The 16,667-nt window shown below is 52.7% G+C and overlaps 1 protein-coding gene and 1 long non-coding RNA gene across 4 annotated transcripts in view; one reads left to right on the forward strand and one right to left on the reverse strand.

Annotated features, from left to right (window-relative positions):
- Positions 1-16,667, forward strand: part of LOC137326216 (uncharacterized) — a 121,799-nt gene that overhangs the window by 57,647 nt on the left and 47,485 nt on the right. The gene's annotated exons all lie outside the window — the stretch shown is intronic.
- Positions 1-16,667, reverse strand: part of plekhd1 (pleckstrin homology domain containing, family D (with coiled-coil domains) member 1) — a 120,981-nt gene that overhangs the window by 21,881 nt on the left and 82,433 nt on the right. For both annotated transcript variants that reach the window (XM_067991097.1, XM_067991098.1), the window contains exons 6-10: positions 16,298-16,350; positions 14,715-14,809; positions 12,316-12,409; positions 9,242-9,423; positions 6,730-6,862 (exon numbers count right to left, since the gene is read on the reverse strand). In XM_067991097.1, coding sequence (XP_067847198.1) covers positions 6,730-6,862; positions 9,242-9,423; positions 12,316-12,409; positions 14,715-14,809; positions 16,298-16,350 — 557 coding nt within the window. The remainder of the gene's footprint in view (positions 1-6,729; positions 6,863-9,241; positions 9,424-12,315; positions 12,410-14,714; positions 14,810-16,297; positions 16,351-16,667) is intronic.

Below are 16,667 nucleotides of genomic sequence, written 5' to 3' on the forward strand. Positions count from 1 at the left end.
AAGTCTGTACATTAGTACATTCTACATAAGGAGTTTCTCGGTACACTCCACGTAAGGAGTTTTTTTTTTATTCGTTCATGGGATGTGGGCGTCGCTGGCGAGGCCGGCATTTATTGCCCATCCCTAATTGCCCTTGAGAAGGTGGTGGAGAGCTGCCTTCTTGAACCGCTGCAGTCCGTGTGGTGAAGGTTCTCCCACAGTGCTGTTAGGAAGTGAGTTCCAGGATTTTGACCCAGCGACGATGAAGGAACGGCGATATATTTCCAAGTCGGGATGGTGTGTGACTTGGAGGGGAACGTGCGGGTGGTGTTGTTCCCATGTGCCTGCTGCCCTTGTCCTTCTAGGTGGTAGAGGTCGCGGGTTTGGGAGGTGCTGTCGAAGAAGCCTTGGTGAGTTGCTGCAGTGCATCCTGTGGATGGTACACACTGCAGCCACAGTGCGCCGGTGGTGAAGGGAGTGAATGTTTAGGGTGGTGGATGGGGTGCCAATCAAACGGGCTGCTTTGTCCTGGATGGTGTCGAGCTTCTTGAGTGTTGTTGGAGTTGCACTCATCCAGGCAAGTGGAGAGTATTCCATCACACTCCTGACTTGTGCCTTGTGTTTCTACGGTACATTCTGCATAAGGATTTATGTAGTAACCTCCTTCAGCCCTACAACCCTCCGGGTTCTCTGTATTCCTACAATTCTGGCCTCTTCCACATCCCTGATTTCCTTCGCTCCACCATTGGCGGCCGTGCCTTTAGCTGCCGAGGCCCTCAGCTCTGGAATTCCCTCCCTAAACCTCTCCGCCTCTCTCTCCTCCTTTAAGACGCTCCTTAAAACCTACTTCTTTGACCAAGCTTTTGGTCACCTGTCCTAATATCTCCTTATGTGGCTCGGTGTCAAATTTTGTGTGATAATCGCTCCTGTGAAGCGACGTGGGATGTTTATCTATGTTAAAGGTGCTATATAAATGCAAGTTGGTGTTAACTAATAGCCTCTTGGAATTCTAGGGACAACTTGTGGTTGGGATTTCCACAGTCCACTTTCTCAAAGAAGTGAAGGCGGTTGGTTAGGTCAGACCTTCCACTCTGAACCCAAGTTGACTGCTGGTGACCAGGTTATTATTGCACAGATAACCCTCAAGTGTAGCCCTGATTAATGTTCTTTTTCTTGACTATTTCTCCCATCTTCTGGCTGGGCTACGGCTCCACGGGCCCACTGACTATCCATGTTGGTCAAGGTTCAGGTGCGAGCTTCCACAATTGAGTGTCAGCGGGCTATTTGACTGCATGGGGCATCACTGCCACATTTGATCCTGTCCTCACCTGCCTTCTACCTCTGCAGGAGGAGGAACCCTAGTCAATTAATTTCTCTTCTCTAGTCTTGGGGGATAACTCGGTAAATTACATCGCACCTACTGCTCCCCCTCCCCCCCACTCCAGCTGAGAGTTTAGCATTGAGCTGCTCTAATGCTGCTTAGTTGTAAGGCTCTGTTTTTAAAGTTCAGCACATCAGCCAAAAATATTTTCCAATCATTAGACATCAATGTCACATGTGATTGAGTGATTACGTTTGGGAGTCCCTTGGTGCACACTGCAGTACTTTTAATGTACAAGGAAAGAGCTGCACTCAGCGGCCGAGGTCCGTGCTCACCGATTAACACGGGCTGAGAGCTGCATTCAGCGGCCGAGGTCCGTGCTCACCGATTAACACGGGCTGAGAGCTGCATTCAGCGGCCGAGGTCCGTGCTCACCGATTAACACGGGCTGAGAGCTGCTGAGTAAGCTCACCTTATGAGTTGGTGGGATTGAAGATTTGACTTTTGCGTTGCTGAAAATGAACTGCTGATTATGGTTCAGTATCAGCCGTGACACAGTGGGTGTCTCTCTCACCTGGGTCAGACAGTCATGGGTTCAAGTCCTACTCCAGGGACTTGAGCACAAAAAAAAAATCTAGGCTGATACTTCAGAGAAAGAAAGAAAGACTTGCATTTATATAGCGCCTTTCACAACCTCAGGACGTCCCAAAGTGCTTTACAGCTAATGGTGTACTTTTAAAGTGTAGTCACTGTTGTAATATAGGAAATCCAGCAGTCAATTTGCGCACAGCAAGATCCCACAAGCAGCAATGAAATAATGACCAGATAATCTGTTTTAGTGATGTTGGTGGAGGGATAAATGTTAACCAGGACACCGGGGAGAACTCCCCTGCTCTTCTTCAAAATAGTGCCCTGGGATCTCTTACATCCACCTGAGAGGGCCGACAGGTTTAATGTCTCATCTGAGAGTTGGCACCTCCAACAATGCAGCACTCCCTCAGAGTGTCAGCCTGGATTCTGTGCTCAAGTCTCTGGAGTGGGGCTTGAACCCACGACCTTCTGACTCAGAGGTGAGAGTGTTACCACTGAGTCACGGCTCACAACTAATTAGTGCACACTGCTCGCATGCATCTCCTAAAGTCGAGTTCAGAGGATCGGGGACCAGACTACAGCTCAGACTCTGACAGAAAAGAATGCAAAACAACCTGGGTAAAGGAGGCAAGAAGCTAACTCTTTTTATGTGGGAACAGGATACAATCGAGTAGGAGCTGCTTTAATCAATACTTCATCGTCTGCTGCATCCTTGGTTTCAAATCACTACATGGCCTCCCCCCTCCCTATCTCTGTAACCTCCTCCAGCCCTACAACCCTCCGAGATCTCTGCGATCCTCCAATTCTGGCCTCTTGCACATCCCCGATTTTAATCGCTCCAACATTGGCGGCCGTGCCTTCAGCTGCCTCGGCTCTTAGCTCTGGAATTCCCTCCCTAAACCTCTCTGCCTCTCTACTTCTCCTCCTTTAATATGCTCCTTAAAACCTACCTCTTGATCCAAGCTTTTGGTGACCTGTCCTAATATCTCCTTATGTGGCTCGGTGTCAAATTTTGATTGATAATCACTCCTGTGAAGCGCCTTGGGACGTTTTACGACATTAAAGGCGCTATATAAATGCAGGTTGGTGTTGAAATAAACGTCATTTACCACACCAGGAATTTGAAAAGAAATGAAGTCCCACCATTCACCCTTCCCCCACCTGCCTCCTCCCCCCACCTCCCTCCTCCCCCACCCACCTCCCCCTCCCCCCTCCTCCTTCCTCCTTCCCACCTCCCCCCCCCACCTCCCCCTCCCCCACCCTCCTCCTCCTCCCCCCTCCCCCTCCTCCCCTCCCCCAGCTCCCTCCTCCCCTGAAGGTGCTGACTTATGTGGGGTGTTCTATTGCTGTATCCTGCCCACTCTTCATGTGTGAGCCTACACACAAGTGTTGGACAGTTCAATTACAGAGGGAACTACAGCCCAGCCTGAACCTTTCCTCACTCTGTTAGGGGTCATTTTGTGATCCCTCACTCCCTGTGTGTGTTGGACGGAGATGGGACTACAGCGTTGTAACTCTGATCCAGGCCCTCTTACTCCTTATTTGCACACACTGTTCCGCTGGTGGCTGGGGATGGGAGGTTTTCAGTCTTCGACGGAGCAGCTTGAGAGATCTTCATTCTGAATGGTGTCTTCCTCATCTTACCTCATACTTACCAGGCATGGGTTCAGGATGTGTCCAATCTCTGGGTAGCGAAGGTGGATTCACTCCCTCAGCAATGCTTTTATTAAGGTCCATTGGCAGCTTTAATGCCGATTTATTAAATTACCTTCCCGTTAACCTTTGAGGTACAGCAGTTTGCTGAATTTTATTTTCAAGTGCTCTACATTTCTCTATATTTACAACTGATTGGGGTATGTTTGAAGAAGCTTTTGTGTTAAAAAGGTGGGTTACCTACTTTCACTTTAGGTAACCATGTCACGAAACGTGATGCCCACCGCGACACTTACAGGTCCAGTATCTGTAGAATGTTGCGGCCAAGCACCATTTTTGTATAAGTTGCGTATTTGGAAGTGTGACATCCAAAATCATCACTTCATCCAAATTAACCCAATTCCAATCTCTTTGGAATTCTTCCCTTTTGGGTTTCAGACTCGTTCCAGGTCAGTCCACACCAGGCTTTGCAAGTGAGAATGCCCAACAGTAGTCCTAACTTCTCCCTCTGACCCCTGGTACATTGAACTGTCCACCGCAGACAACAATCTACTCAGTTCCTTTGTCACCTTAGGAACTTTCATTAGATCCTCGTGAAGTCTAATATTTTCTACAGAAAACCTGGAGTTCTTAACCATCTGCACACGGAGACATATGTACATATCAAACACACGCTAAAATCTCATACACATTTACACAAATCCCACCTGGCCTATATGTGACTCCAGTCCCACTTCAATGTGACTCTTGACTGCCTTCTGAAGTATACCTAGCAAGACACTCAATCAGGGTGACCAGGGATGGGCAATAAATGCCGGCCTTGCCAGTGACACCCACATCCCAAGAATGAATAATAATGTTTTAAAATACATATACTGACACATATACAAACATTACGAGAAAAATCCACAGCTATCTAATGGGACAGACTGACCTGCATTTCCTAAGTTGCATTTTCTCAGGGCCCAGCTCAGCTGCAATTCTTTGCTCCACAACTCTGCAATTTTTCATCAGGATTGTGGTCTTTCCCCCATATCCCACAACCCGTCACCCCCCCCACCTCACTCACCTCCCCCCCCACTGCCCACTCGACCCCCCCACCTCACTCACCTCCCCCCCACTGCCCACTCGACCCCCCCACCTCACTCACCTCCCCCCCCACTGCCCACTCGACCCCCCCACCTCACTCACCTCCCCCCCCACTGCCCACTCGACCCCCCCACCTCACCTCCCCCCCCACTGCCCACTCGACCCCCCCACCTCACCTCCCCCCCCCACTGCCCACTCGACCCCACCCCTCACACCTCCCCCCCACTGCCCACTCGACCCCCCCACCTCACCTCCCCCCCCCACTGCCCACTCGACCCCCCCCACCTCACTCACCTCCCCCCCCACTGCCCACTCGACCCCCCCACCTCACTCACCTCCCCCCCCACTGCCCACTCGACCCCCCCACCTCACTCACCTCCCCACCACTGCCCACTCGACCCCCCCCACCTCACTCACCTCCCCCCCCACTGCCCACTCGACCCCACCCCTCACTCACCTCCCCCCCCACTGCCCACTCGACCCCCCCACCTCACTCACCTCCCCCCCACTGCCCACTCGACCCCCCCCACCTCACTCACCTCCCCCCCCACTGCCCACTCGACCCCACCCCTCACTCACCTCCCCCCCCACTGCCCACTCGACCCCCCCACCTCACCTCCCCCCCACTGCCCACTCGACCCCCCCCACCTCACTCACCTCCCCCCCCACTGCCCACTCGACCCCCCCACCTCACTCACCTCCCCCCCCACTGCCCACTCGACCCCCCCACCTCACTCACCTCCCCACCACTGCCCACTCGACCCCCCCACCTCACTCACCTCCCCCCCCACTGCCCACTCGACCCCACCCCTCACTCACCTCCCCCCCCACTGCCCACTCGACCCCCCCACCTCACTCACCTCCCCCCCACTGCCCACTCGACCCCCACCCCTCACTCACCTCCCCCCCCACTGCCCACTCGACCCCCCCACCTCACTCACCTCCCCCCCCACTGCCCACTCGACCCCACCCCTCACTCACCTCCCCCCCCACTGCCCACTCGACCCCCCCACCTCACTCACCTCCCCCCCACTGCCCACTCGACCCCCCCACCTCACTCACCTCCCCACCACTGCCCACTCGACCCCCCCACCTCACTCACCTCCCCCCCCACTGCCCACTCGACCCCCCCACCTCACTCACCTCCCCCCCCACTGCCCACTCGACCCCCCCACCTCACTCACCTCCCCACCACTGCCCACTCGACCCCCCCACCTCACTCACCTCCCCCCCCACTGCCCACTCGACCCCCCCACCTCACTCACCTCCCCCCCCACTGCCCACTCGACCCCCCCACCTCACTCACCTCCCCCCCCACTGCCCACTCGACCCCCCCACCTCACCTCCCCCCCCACTGCCCACTCGACCCCCCCACCTCACTCACCTCCCCACCACTGCCCACTCGACCCCCCCACCTCACTCACCTCCCCCCCCACTGCCCACTCGACCCCCCCACCTCACTCACCTCCCCCCACTGCCCACTCGACCCCCCCACCTCACTCACTTCCCCCCCCACTGCCCACTCGACCCCCCCACCTCACCTCCCCCCCCACTGCCCACTCGACCCCCCCACCTCACTCACCTCCCCCCCCACTGCCCACTCGACCCCACTCCTCACTCACCTCCCCCCCCACTGCCCACTCGACCCCCCCACCTCACCTCCCCCCCCACTGCCCACTCGACCCCCCCACCTCACTCACCTCCCCCCCCACTGCCCACTCGACCCCCCCACCTCACCTCCCCCCCCACTGCCCACTCGACCCCACCCCTCACACCTCCCCCCCACTGCCCACTCGACCCCCCCACCTCACTCACCCCCCCCCCACTGCCCACTCGACCCCCCCACCTCACCCCCCCCCCACTGCCCACTCGACCCCCCCACCTCACCTCCCCCCCACTGCCCACTCGACCCCCACCCCTCACTCACCCCCCCCCCCACTGCCCACTCGACCCCCCCACCTCACCTCCCCCCCACTGCCCACTCGACCCCCCCACCTCACCTCCCCCCCACTGCCCACTCGACCCCCACCCCTCACTCACCCCCCCACCCACCTCCCACTCGACCCCCTCCCACCCCTCACTCAGTGGTCTCTCACCCTCAGTTCACTCTCAGTCTGCTGCTTCTCCACGGTCAGCTCCGAGAGTGAGGCCTGGAGCTCCTGGGACTGGGTGGAATAAAATTCTCGCTCTGCCTGCAACGCGAGGGCTCTCTGCTCATTCTCCTGTAGTCTACAGAGGGGAAGAAAGGAAGAACTCGCATTTATACAGCGCCTTTCACAACCTCAGGACGTCCCACAGCCTTTACAGCCAGTGAAGTATTTTTGAAGTGTGGTCACAGTTGTAATGTAGGAAACGCAGCAGACAATTTATGCAGGGGGTGTTAGAATACCTGATAAATTACATTCTACCTTTTCTGGAGAATCTGTGGAGAAGGAAACCTGCTGTCCTTACCCAGTCTGGCCCACATATAACTGAGAAAACAATCCCACAAGAGGAAGGCAGCGGCTCACCACCACCTTCTCAGGGCAACTAGGGATGGGCAATAAATGGGGCCTGGACAGTGTCACCCACATCCCAAAAACAAATTAAAAACATAGAATCTTCAACTGCTTTTTCATGAAGTGGGTAATGTGCTGTTAGTGGTCGAGGGGAGAATATTGTCCAGGACACTCTTTGCCCAATAGTGCAGTGGGATCTTCAACACAGACCAGGCCTCGGTTTAAAGTTTAATCCAAAGGGTGACATTACTTGGGTACCAGAGCAGTAACAATCTGCAGACTCCGAGGCCTTGATTTTAACCCCCTTTGCCCAGTGAGAATGGTGCGTGGGAGGGGGTTAAAATTAGGCCGAGTACACTTACCAGCCTGAGGTCGCTCAGGGTTCACGCCCGGGGACATCTTAACTTCGCCGCCTTTCAAACCGGCCGAGGCTGCCACTGCAGGCAGTCGGGGGGGGGGGGCCGACTTAACATTCAACGGTCGCGGCCGGATGCTATCATCGGTGCTGCGACATGATCTTAACTAAGAGTTGGGGAATGCGGCACTGCCTGCTGCCCGGCAGATGAACCACAGCGGGAGGAGCAGACTGGTCACAGAGGCCCAGGAGAAGCTGGAGTGCCCCCCACTTCCCCCCAAACCCCACACGGGGGGCTGGGGCCTCCCCAGCCCCAGCCCCAGCCCCCCCCCCGATCATGTTGGACCCCCCCCCACTCGCCTCCAGACCCCTCCTCCCACTGATTGCAACCAAATTCCCACTCCTGCCACCAGCCAGGCAATGGACTTAATAACAACAACTCGCATTTATAAAGTGCCTTTAACGTAGCAAAACGTCCCAGGGCGCTTCACAGGAATGCAATCAAACAAAATTTGACACTGAGCCACATAAAGAGATATTAGGACAGGTGCTTGGTCAAAGAGGTAGGTTTTAAGGAGCGTCTTAAAGGAGCAGAGAGGTGTAGAGAGACAGAACGGTTTAGGGAGGGAATTCCAGAGCTTAGGGTCAAGGCAGCTGAAGGCACGGCCTCCAATGGTGGAGCGATTAAAATCGGGGATGTGCAAGAGGCCAGAATGCAGAAGAGGCCACTGACAATTGGTTGTGGAAGGTTTCGGGAGCGAATTCCAGAGCTCAGGGCCCGGAACTCTGGGAACGTTTATGTAAATAAGGCCCAGCCGTTACAACCGGACTCCCCGGGTTTGCTCATTCCTATCGGGGGCTCGCCCACCCCCTCCCCCCTTTAAAACTCGGGGGCTCGCCCACCCCCTCCCCTTTAAAACTCGGGGGCTCGCCCACCCCTCCCCCCTTTAAAACTCGGGGGCTCGCCCACCCCTCCCCCCTTTAAAACTCGGGGGCTCGCCCACCCCCTCCCCCCTTTAAAACTCAGGGGCTCGCCCACCCCCTCCCCTTTAAAACTCGGGGCTCACGCGCACCATTCCCCCCCCCTCTTTAAAACTCGGGGGCTCACGCGCACCATTCCCCCCCTCCCCTTTAAAACTCGGGGGCTCACGCGCACCATTCCCCCCCTCCCCTTTAAAACTCGGGGCTCGCCGCACCATTCGCCCCCCCTCCCCTTTAAAACTCGGGGGCTCGCGCGCACCATTCGCCCCCCCTCCCCTTTAAAACTCGGGGCTCGCCGCACCATTCGCCCCCCCTCCCCTTTAAAACTCGGGGGCTCACGCGCACCATTCCCCCCCTCCCCTTTAAAACTCGGGGCTCGCCGCACCATTCGCCCCCCCTCCCCTTTAAAACTCGGGGGCTCGCGCGCACCATTCCCCCCCCTCCCCTTTAAAACTCGGGGGCTCGCGCGCACCATTCCCCCCCTCCCCTTTAAAACTCGGGGGCTCGCGCGCACCATTCCCCCCCTCCCCTTTAAAACTCGGGGGCTCGCGCGCACCATTCGCCCCCCCCTCCCCTTTAAAACTCGGGGGCTCGCGCGCACCATTCGCCCCCCCCCTCCCCTTTAAAACTCGGGGCTCGCCGCACCATTCCCCCCCCTCCCCTTTAAAACTCGGGGGCTAGCCGCACCATTCCCCCCCCTCCCCTTTAAAACTCGGGGGCTCGCGCGCACCATTCCCCCCCTCCCCCTCAGGGACTAGAGTCTCTTCTTCTCACCTTTCTTCAGCAAGAACTTTCTCATGCTGCAGTTTCCTCATGTCCTCCTCGATCTGCAGCAGGGTAGACCGGAAGGTGCCGCTGGACTCGGAGAGCTGCTCGTTCTGGCTGGTCAGCTTCTGAGTCTGGTGTTCACTTTCCTGCAGCTTCTCCAAGGTCCGCCGTTTCTCCTGACACAGGGACTGGGGCCAGGGGGCAAAGCCAACAGGTCAGTGGAAGCAAACACTCGGGGACTACCCTTCAGCGAGATACTGAAAGCTCTCCACCACTGGGGCTCTCAAGGACATGAGGACAGACCCTCCTGTGTTAAATACATCTTCAAAATCAAACACAACATGCCGGTGAATTTTCTTCTGTACTCACCGATAGTGAGCACTGATCACTAATAATCAAAACTAATGGCCTTTGGAAGGGGTGCAGCGCAGATTCACCAGAATGATACTGGGGTCCAGAACTAGCTGCGCCTCTAGCCAAGCTGTTCCAGTACAGCTACAACACTGGCATCTACCCGACAATGTGGAAAATTGCCCAGGTATGTCCTGTCCATAAAAAGCAGGACAAATCCAATCCGGCCGATTACCGCCCCATCAGTCCACTCTCAATCATCGAAGTTATGGAAGGTGTCGTCGACAGTGCTATCAAGCGGCACTTACTCACCAATAACCTGCTCACCGATGCTCAGTTTGGGTTCCGCCAGGACCACTCGGCTCCAGACCTCATTACAGCCTTGGTCCAAACATGGACAAAAGAGCTGAATTCCAGAGGTGAGGTGAGAGTGACTGCCCTTGACATCAAGGCAGCATTTGACCGAGTGTGACACCAAGGAGCCCTAGTAAAATTGAAGTCAATGGGAATCAGGGGGAAAACTCTCCAGTGGCTGGAGTCATACCTAGCACAAAGGAAGATGGTAGTGGTTGTTGGAGGCCAATCATCTCAGCCCCTGGACATTGCTGCAGGAGTTCCTCAGGGCAGTGTCTTAGGCCCAACCATCTTCAGCTGCTTCATCAATGACCTTCCCTCCATCATAAGGTCAGAAATGGGGATGTTCGCTGATGACTGCACAGTGTTCAGTTCCATTCGCAACCCCTCAAATAATGAAGCAGTCCGAGCCCGCATGCAGCAAGACCTGGACAACATCCAGGCTTGGGCTCATAAGTGGCAAGTAACATTCGCGCCAGATAAGTGCCAGGCAATAACCATCGCCAACAAGGGAGAGTCTAACCACCTCCCCTTGACATTCAACGGCATTACCATCGCCGAATCCCCCACCATCAACATCCTGGGGGTCACCATTGACGAGAAACTTAACTGGATCAGCCACATAAATACTGTGGCTACGAGAGCAGGTCAGAGGCTGGGTATTCTGCAGCGAGTGACTCATCTCCTGACTCCCCAAAGCCTTTCCACCATCTACAAGGCACAAGTCAGGAGTGTGATGGAATACTCTCCACTTGCCTGGATGAGTGCAGCTCCAACAACACTCAAGAAGCTCGACACCATCCAGGACATAGCAACCCGCTTGATTGGCACCCCATCCACCACCCTAAACATTCACTCCCTTCACCACCGGCGCACAGTGGCTGCAGTGTGTACCATCCACAGGATGCACTGCAGCAACTCGCCAAGGCTTCTTCGACAGCACCTCCCAAACCCGCGACCTCTACCATCTAGAAGGACAAGAGCAGCAGGCACATGGGAACAACACCACCTGCACGTTCCCCTCCAAGTCACACACCATCCCGACTTGGAAATATATCGCCATTCCTTCATCGTCGCTGGGTCAAAATCCTGGAACTCCCTTCCTAACAGCACTGTGGGAGAACCTTCACCACACGGACTGCAGCGATTCAAGAAGACGGCTCACCACCACCTTCTCTCGAGGGCAATTAGGGATGGGCAATAAATGCTGGCCTCGCCAGCGACGCCCACATCCCATGAACGAATTTTTAAAAAGGGTTAAATTATGAAGACAGGTTGCATAGACTAGGCTTGTATTCCCTGAAGCATAGAAGATTAAGGGGTGATCTGATTGAGGTGTTTAAGATGATTAAAGGATTTGATAGGATGGATAGAGAGAAACTATTTCCTCTGGTGGGACAGTCCAGAACAAGGGGGCATAACCTTAAAATTAGAGCTGGGCCGTTCAGGGGTGATGTCAGGAAGCACTTCTTCACACAAAGGGGAGTGGAAATCTGGAACTCTCTCCCTCAAAAAAGCTGTTGAGGCTGGGGGTCAATTGAAAATTTCAAAACTGAGATTGATTGAATTTTGTTAGGCAAGGGTATTAAGACACAGATCAGCCATGATCTAATTGAATCTAACAGGCTCGAGGGGCTGAATGGCCTCCTCCTGTTCCTATGTTCTTCATATTTCAGTGAGTGACTGGTCAATCTATGGAACAGATTCCCCAGGGAGATGATGGAAGTGGTTAATATTGATTCATTCAAATACAAATTAGATCGCTTTCTTTCAGAAAATAACATTTTGCAATCCAGTATATGAGCAATTTAAGACATGACACGAGGTAAGTGTAACAGGCTCGGGAGGAACAGATGATTTTGGACTGTGGATCCCCAATCTCTCCCCACTGGGGTTTCCCTCGCCTCATGTCTGGGTCTGTTGTCGACTCATTGATAGAGATTGATTGCTCTGATTAGTCAACAACTCCATTATCATATCATGTGACTACCAGGATGGTAGAGGTGAACTGGACAGACTGTGGTCTTTTTGGTCTAGAAAGTCCTATGTTCCTACCAGTACAGTAATGAAACTACAGATAATTTAATAACTTTAAATTTGCTGCTTCCCCCTACACTCCCTCACTGCACTGGGAGTGTCAGCCTGGATTATGGGCTCAAGTCTCTGGAGTGGGCCTTGAACCCACGACCTTCTGACTCAGAGGTGAGCTGACACTGTGCACTGTACTATCTCAGCTACATTCCCCGGGGCAGGAGGTGTGAGGAGCAAGAACTCACAGTGTATCTAAACGCAGGCACAGACCCTTGCCCTATCATTACACGGCACTGCTCACCATCCTCACTCCAACCTTTGCTCACACCCGTTTCCACCCTCACCTCCAAATTATACTGCAGGGACTCCGATAGTTGGTGCAGTTGTTTCTTTTCCTCTTCGACTCCCGTGAGCGAGCTCACTGTCACTTCCAGCTCCCTGAAACCAAGAATCCACAACTCAGAAAGTCAACACGTCTTCAGTTTGTCAGCAAAACCCAAGAAATGACAGAAAAGGAAAGAACTTTGCATTTATATAGCGCCATATCACATTCACGTCTTCAGGACGCCCCGAAGCACTTGACAAATTAATAGATGATTTTTCTTGCCCCCCCCCCCACCACCCCTAACTGCTGTCACTGTTGTAACGTGAGGAAACTTGGCAACTAATTTGTGCACAGCAAGATCCCACAAAGAGAAAATGAATGAACAACCAGATGATCTGTGTCTTGGTGGTGTTGGGAGAATGTTGGCCAAGATACGTTATGAACCAATAAATGAATCGTCTGACAAATAAATATTAGGATTCATCAGCCACTGGCTTTACAAGAACAACAATTTGCATTTATACAATGCCATTAACGCAGTAAAACATCCCAAGGTGCTTCACAGGGGCGTAATCAGACAAATATTGACACCAAGCAACATAAGGAGATATTAGATCAGGTGACCAAAAGCTTGGTCAAAGAGGTGGGTCTTAAGAAGCGTCCTAAAGGAGGAGAGAGAGGGGGAGAGGTTTAGGGAGGGAATTCCAGAGCTTAGAGCCTAGGCAGCTGAAGGCACGGCCACCAATGGTGGAGCGATTAAAATCGGGGATGTGCAAGAGGCCAGAATTGGAGGAATGCAGAGATCACTGGGGTTTGTAGGGCTGGAGGAGGTTACAGAGATAGGGAGGGGCGAGACCATGGAGAGATTTGAAAACTAGGATGAGAATTTTAAAATCGAGGCGTTGGTGGACCGGGAGCCAATGTAGGTCAGCGAGCTCATAAGAACATAAGAAATCGGAGCAGGAGTAGGCCATACGGCCCCTCGAGCCTGCTCCACCATTCAATCAGATCATGGCTGATCTTCAACCTCAACTCCACTTTCCTGCCCGATCCCCATATCCCTTGATTCCCCTAGAGTCCAAAAATCTATCCGTCTCAGCCTTGAATATACTCAACAGCACAGGTGATGGGGGAACGGGACTTGGTGCAAGTTAGGATGTGGGCGGCAGAGTTTTGGATGAGCTGAAGCTTACAGAGGATGGAAGATGGGAGGCCAGCGAGGAGAGCATTGGAATAGTAAAGTCCAGAGGTGACAAAGGCATGGATGAGGGTTTCAGCAGCAGATCAAAGCAGGGGCGGAGACGGGCGATGTTACGGAGGTGGAAGTAGGCGGTCTTGGTGATGGAGCGGATATGTGGTCGGAATATTAACTTGAGGAATGCGTTTAGTCATTTCCAACGATCAGCCCGTTACCTTCGATGTGCTTCAAAGGTGAAGGCCAAGGTTTTCCAATTGGTCGTTGCGCTAGTATAAGGGAGTTGGGCAGGCCCCTCCCCACCCCCCCCCCCCCCCGACTCCCATTGCAGTTCCGGTCCTGGGGTCAAAAATGTACGAAAGGTGGTATCGCGACCTTTGCTGGGAAACCACGCAAGTCTGAGGGCAGGAGCCTGCATGGGCCTGTGCAGGACTACGTTCCAGCACTGGGCACCTCCTCCGCATCTGATCTGATTATTTTCATAACTAAAAAACTAAAGTATTCAAAGAGAATGAAAAGAACACGCAATTTTTTAAAGCCCCTATGATTTTTCCTGGTTTGCTTGCAGCAGTGTCTGGGAGGTGAACCTTTAATTCCTAGAGACTCCAGGACAATCTTGGAGAGTTGGTAACCCTACTAAAGTATACGGTGAGGAGTCAGTCACAGACAGTGGTTGCCAACCCTACACAATTGCCCTGGAGTCTCCAGGAATTAAAGATTCATCCTCAGGACACTGCTGGGAGCAAACTGGGAGAAAAATCATAGGGGCAATAAAAAAGGTGTTTGACTGACAGTCAAGAATCAACCAATCGGGTAATGAAGTCCATTCACTTTCTGATTGGCCTGGGAAGGTGGGGCATTGTTAGGATGGACATGTTGGGCAACCAATAGTGGGAATGTGGGGGGAGGGGAGTGGGCCATTGCGAGGATGGACATGTTGGGTGACCAATGGTGGGGGGGATGGGGCATTGCGAGGATGGACATGTTGGGTGACCAATGGTGGGGGGGATCGGGCATTGCGAGGATGGACATGTTGGGTGACCAATGGTGGGGGGGATGGGGCATTGCGAGGATGGACATGTTGGGTAACCAATGGCGAGAGTGTAGGGGCGGGGGGGCAGTTGGAGGCAGGAGGTCATGTGATGAAACCTCCAGGAATATGTCCAAAGTTGGGAACCCTAGTCCCAGAGCCAATTGATGCGGGATTGTTCCTCCCCCTTTACCTCTTTATCTGTTCTTGCTCCGATCTCAAGTCCTGGACCATTTCCTCGATCTTGTTTTTTTCCGCTTCAAGGACTTGATTCAGTCGCTCCAGTTCCTGCAATTGAATTGAAAGTCATGTAACTACAGACCACCGTCCTAAACCACTGGGAGGCAGCATCAACACTGACCCAACAACCTCTTCCCACTTACAACCATTTCTTAATTAGCTGAACATTTTTTACATTGAGTTATATAGAGCCCAAAGCACAGAAACAGGCCATTCGGCCCAACTAGTCTATGCCAGTGATTATGCTCCACACAAGCCTCCTCCCTCCCGACTTCTTCTCACTCCATCAGCATAAATTTCACTTTCCAGTGCTGTAACAACCAAACACTGACCTAAAATTTGATTTGGTGGGATGTCTATTTAACAAAATATATATTTGCAGAATCTTCTTCCCCACACAGTCCATATGAAACTGGAACAACAGGAACAACAATAGGCAGACTGGTGAAATGGGCAGACACGTGGCAGATGAAATTTAACCCAGAGAAGTGATAAATTTTGGTAGGAAGAATGAGGAGAAGCAATATAAACTAAATGGTACAATTTTAAAGGGGGTGCAGGAACAGAGAGACCTGGGGGTATATGTACACAAATCTTTGAAGGTGGCAGGACAAGTTGAGAAGGCTGTTAAAAAAGCATATGGGATCCTGGGCTTCATTAATAGAGGCATAGAGTACAAGAGCAATGAAGTTATGCTAAATCTTTATAAAACACTGGTTAGGCCCCAGCTGGAGTATTGTGTTTAATTCTGGGCACCACACTTTAGGAAGGATGTCAAGGCCTTAGAGAGGGTGCAGAGGAGATTTACTAGAATGGTACCAGGGATGAGGGACTTCAGTTATGTGGAGAGACTGGAGAAGCTGGGGTTGTTCTCCTTAGAACAGGGAAGGTTAAGGGGGGATTTGGTAGAGGTGTTCAAAATCATGAACAGTTTTGATAGAGTAAATAAGGAGAAACTGTTTCCAGTGGCAGAAGGATCAGTAACCAGAGGACACAGATTTAAGGTGATCAGCAAAAGAGCTAGAGGCGACATGAGGAAACATTTTTTTTAAGCAGCGAGTTGTTATGATCTGGAATGCACTGCCTGAAAGGGCGGTGGAAGCAGATTCAATAATAACTTTCAAAAGGGAATTGAACAAATACTTGAAGGGAAAAAATTTACAGGGTTATGGGGAAAGAGCTGGCACAGGCACGATGGGCTGAACGGCCTCCTCCTGTGCTGCATCATTCTATGAAACAGAAAATACACAGCAGGTGCAGTGTCTGAAACTAAACTGAGAAAGGCAAAGAAAGAAAGAGGGAGAGAGAAAGAGAGAAAAAAAGAGAGACAGAGAGGGAGTGGAGAAAGATACAAAAAGAGAGAGAGAGAAAGGGTGAAAGAGAGGAGAGAGTGAGAGAAAGAAAGAGTGAGTGAGAGAACGAGAAAAATGGTGAAAGAGAGAGAAAGGGAGAACATTGACTTTGCTAAGGTGCTAAGATGAGTTAATAGTTACAGGGGCACTTTGCATAGATCCTGTGTTTATTGGCTCCACTCACCTCTTTCTGCTCTCGCTGCAGACAAAGTTCTTCTGTCTCCTCCATTAGTTTGTCTGAAAACCACATCCACATAAAACCTGTTAGTTAATTGCTGCAGTGCCCCGTTAACAGAGTCACAAGACCGATCAGGGGTCCTGGTCCACACACAGCGGATTTGAACAAAGCATACACTGTCAACAGCGAGAAAACCACCTATCGACTTTCTTTTTAATATTCAGGGTACGGTAGTGTAGTGGTTATATTACTGGACTGGTATTTCGGGGTACGGTAGTGTAGTGGTTATATTACTGGACTGGTATTTCGGGGTACGGTAGTGTAGTGGTTATATTACTGGACTGGTATTTCGGGGTACGGTAGTGCAGTGGTTATA

The sequence above is a fragment of the Heptranchias perlo genome, chromosome 10 (assembly GCF_035084215.1).
Source record: "Heptranchias perlo isolate sHepPer1 chromosome 10, sHepPer1.hap1, whole genome shotgun sequence".
NCBI classification, from domain to species: domain Eukaryota; kingdom Metazoa; phylum Chordata; class Chondrichthyes; order Hexanchiformes; family Hexanchidae; genus Heptranchias; species Heptranchias perlo.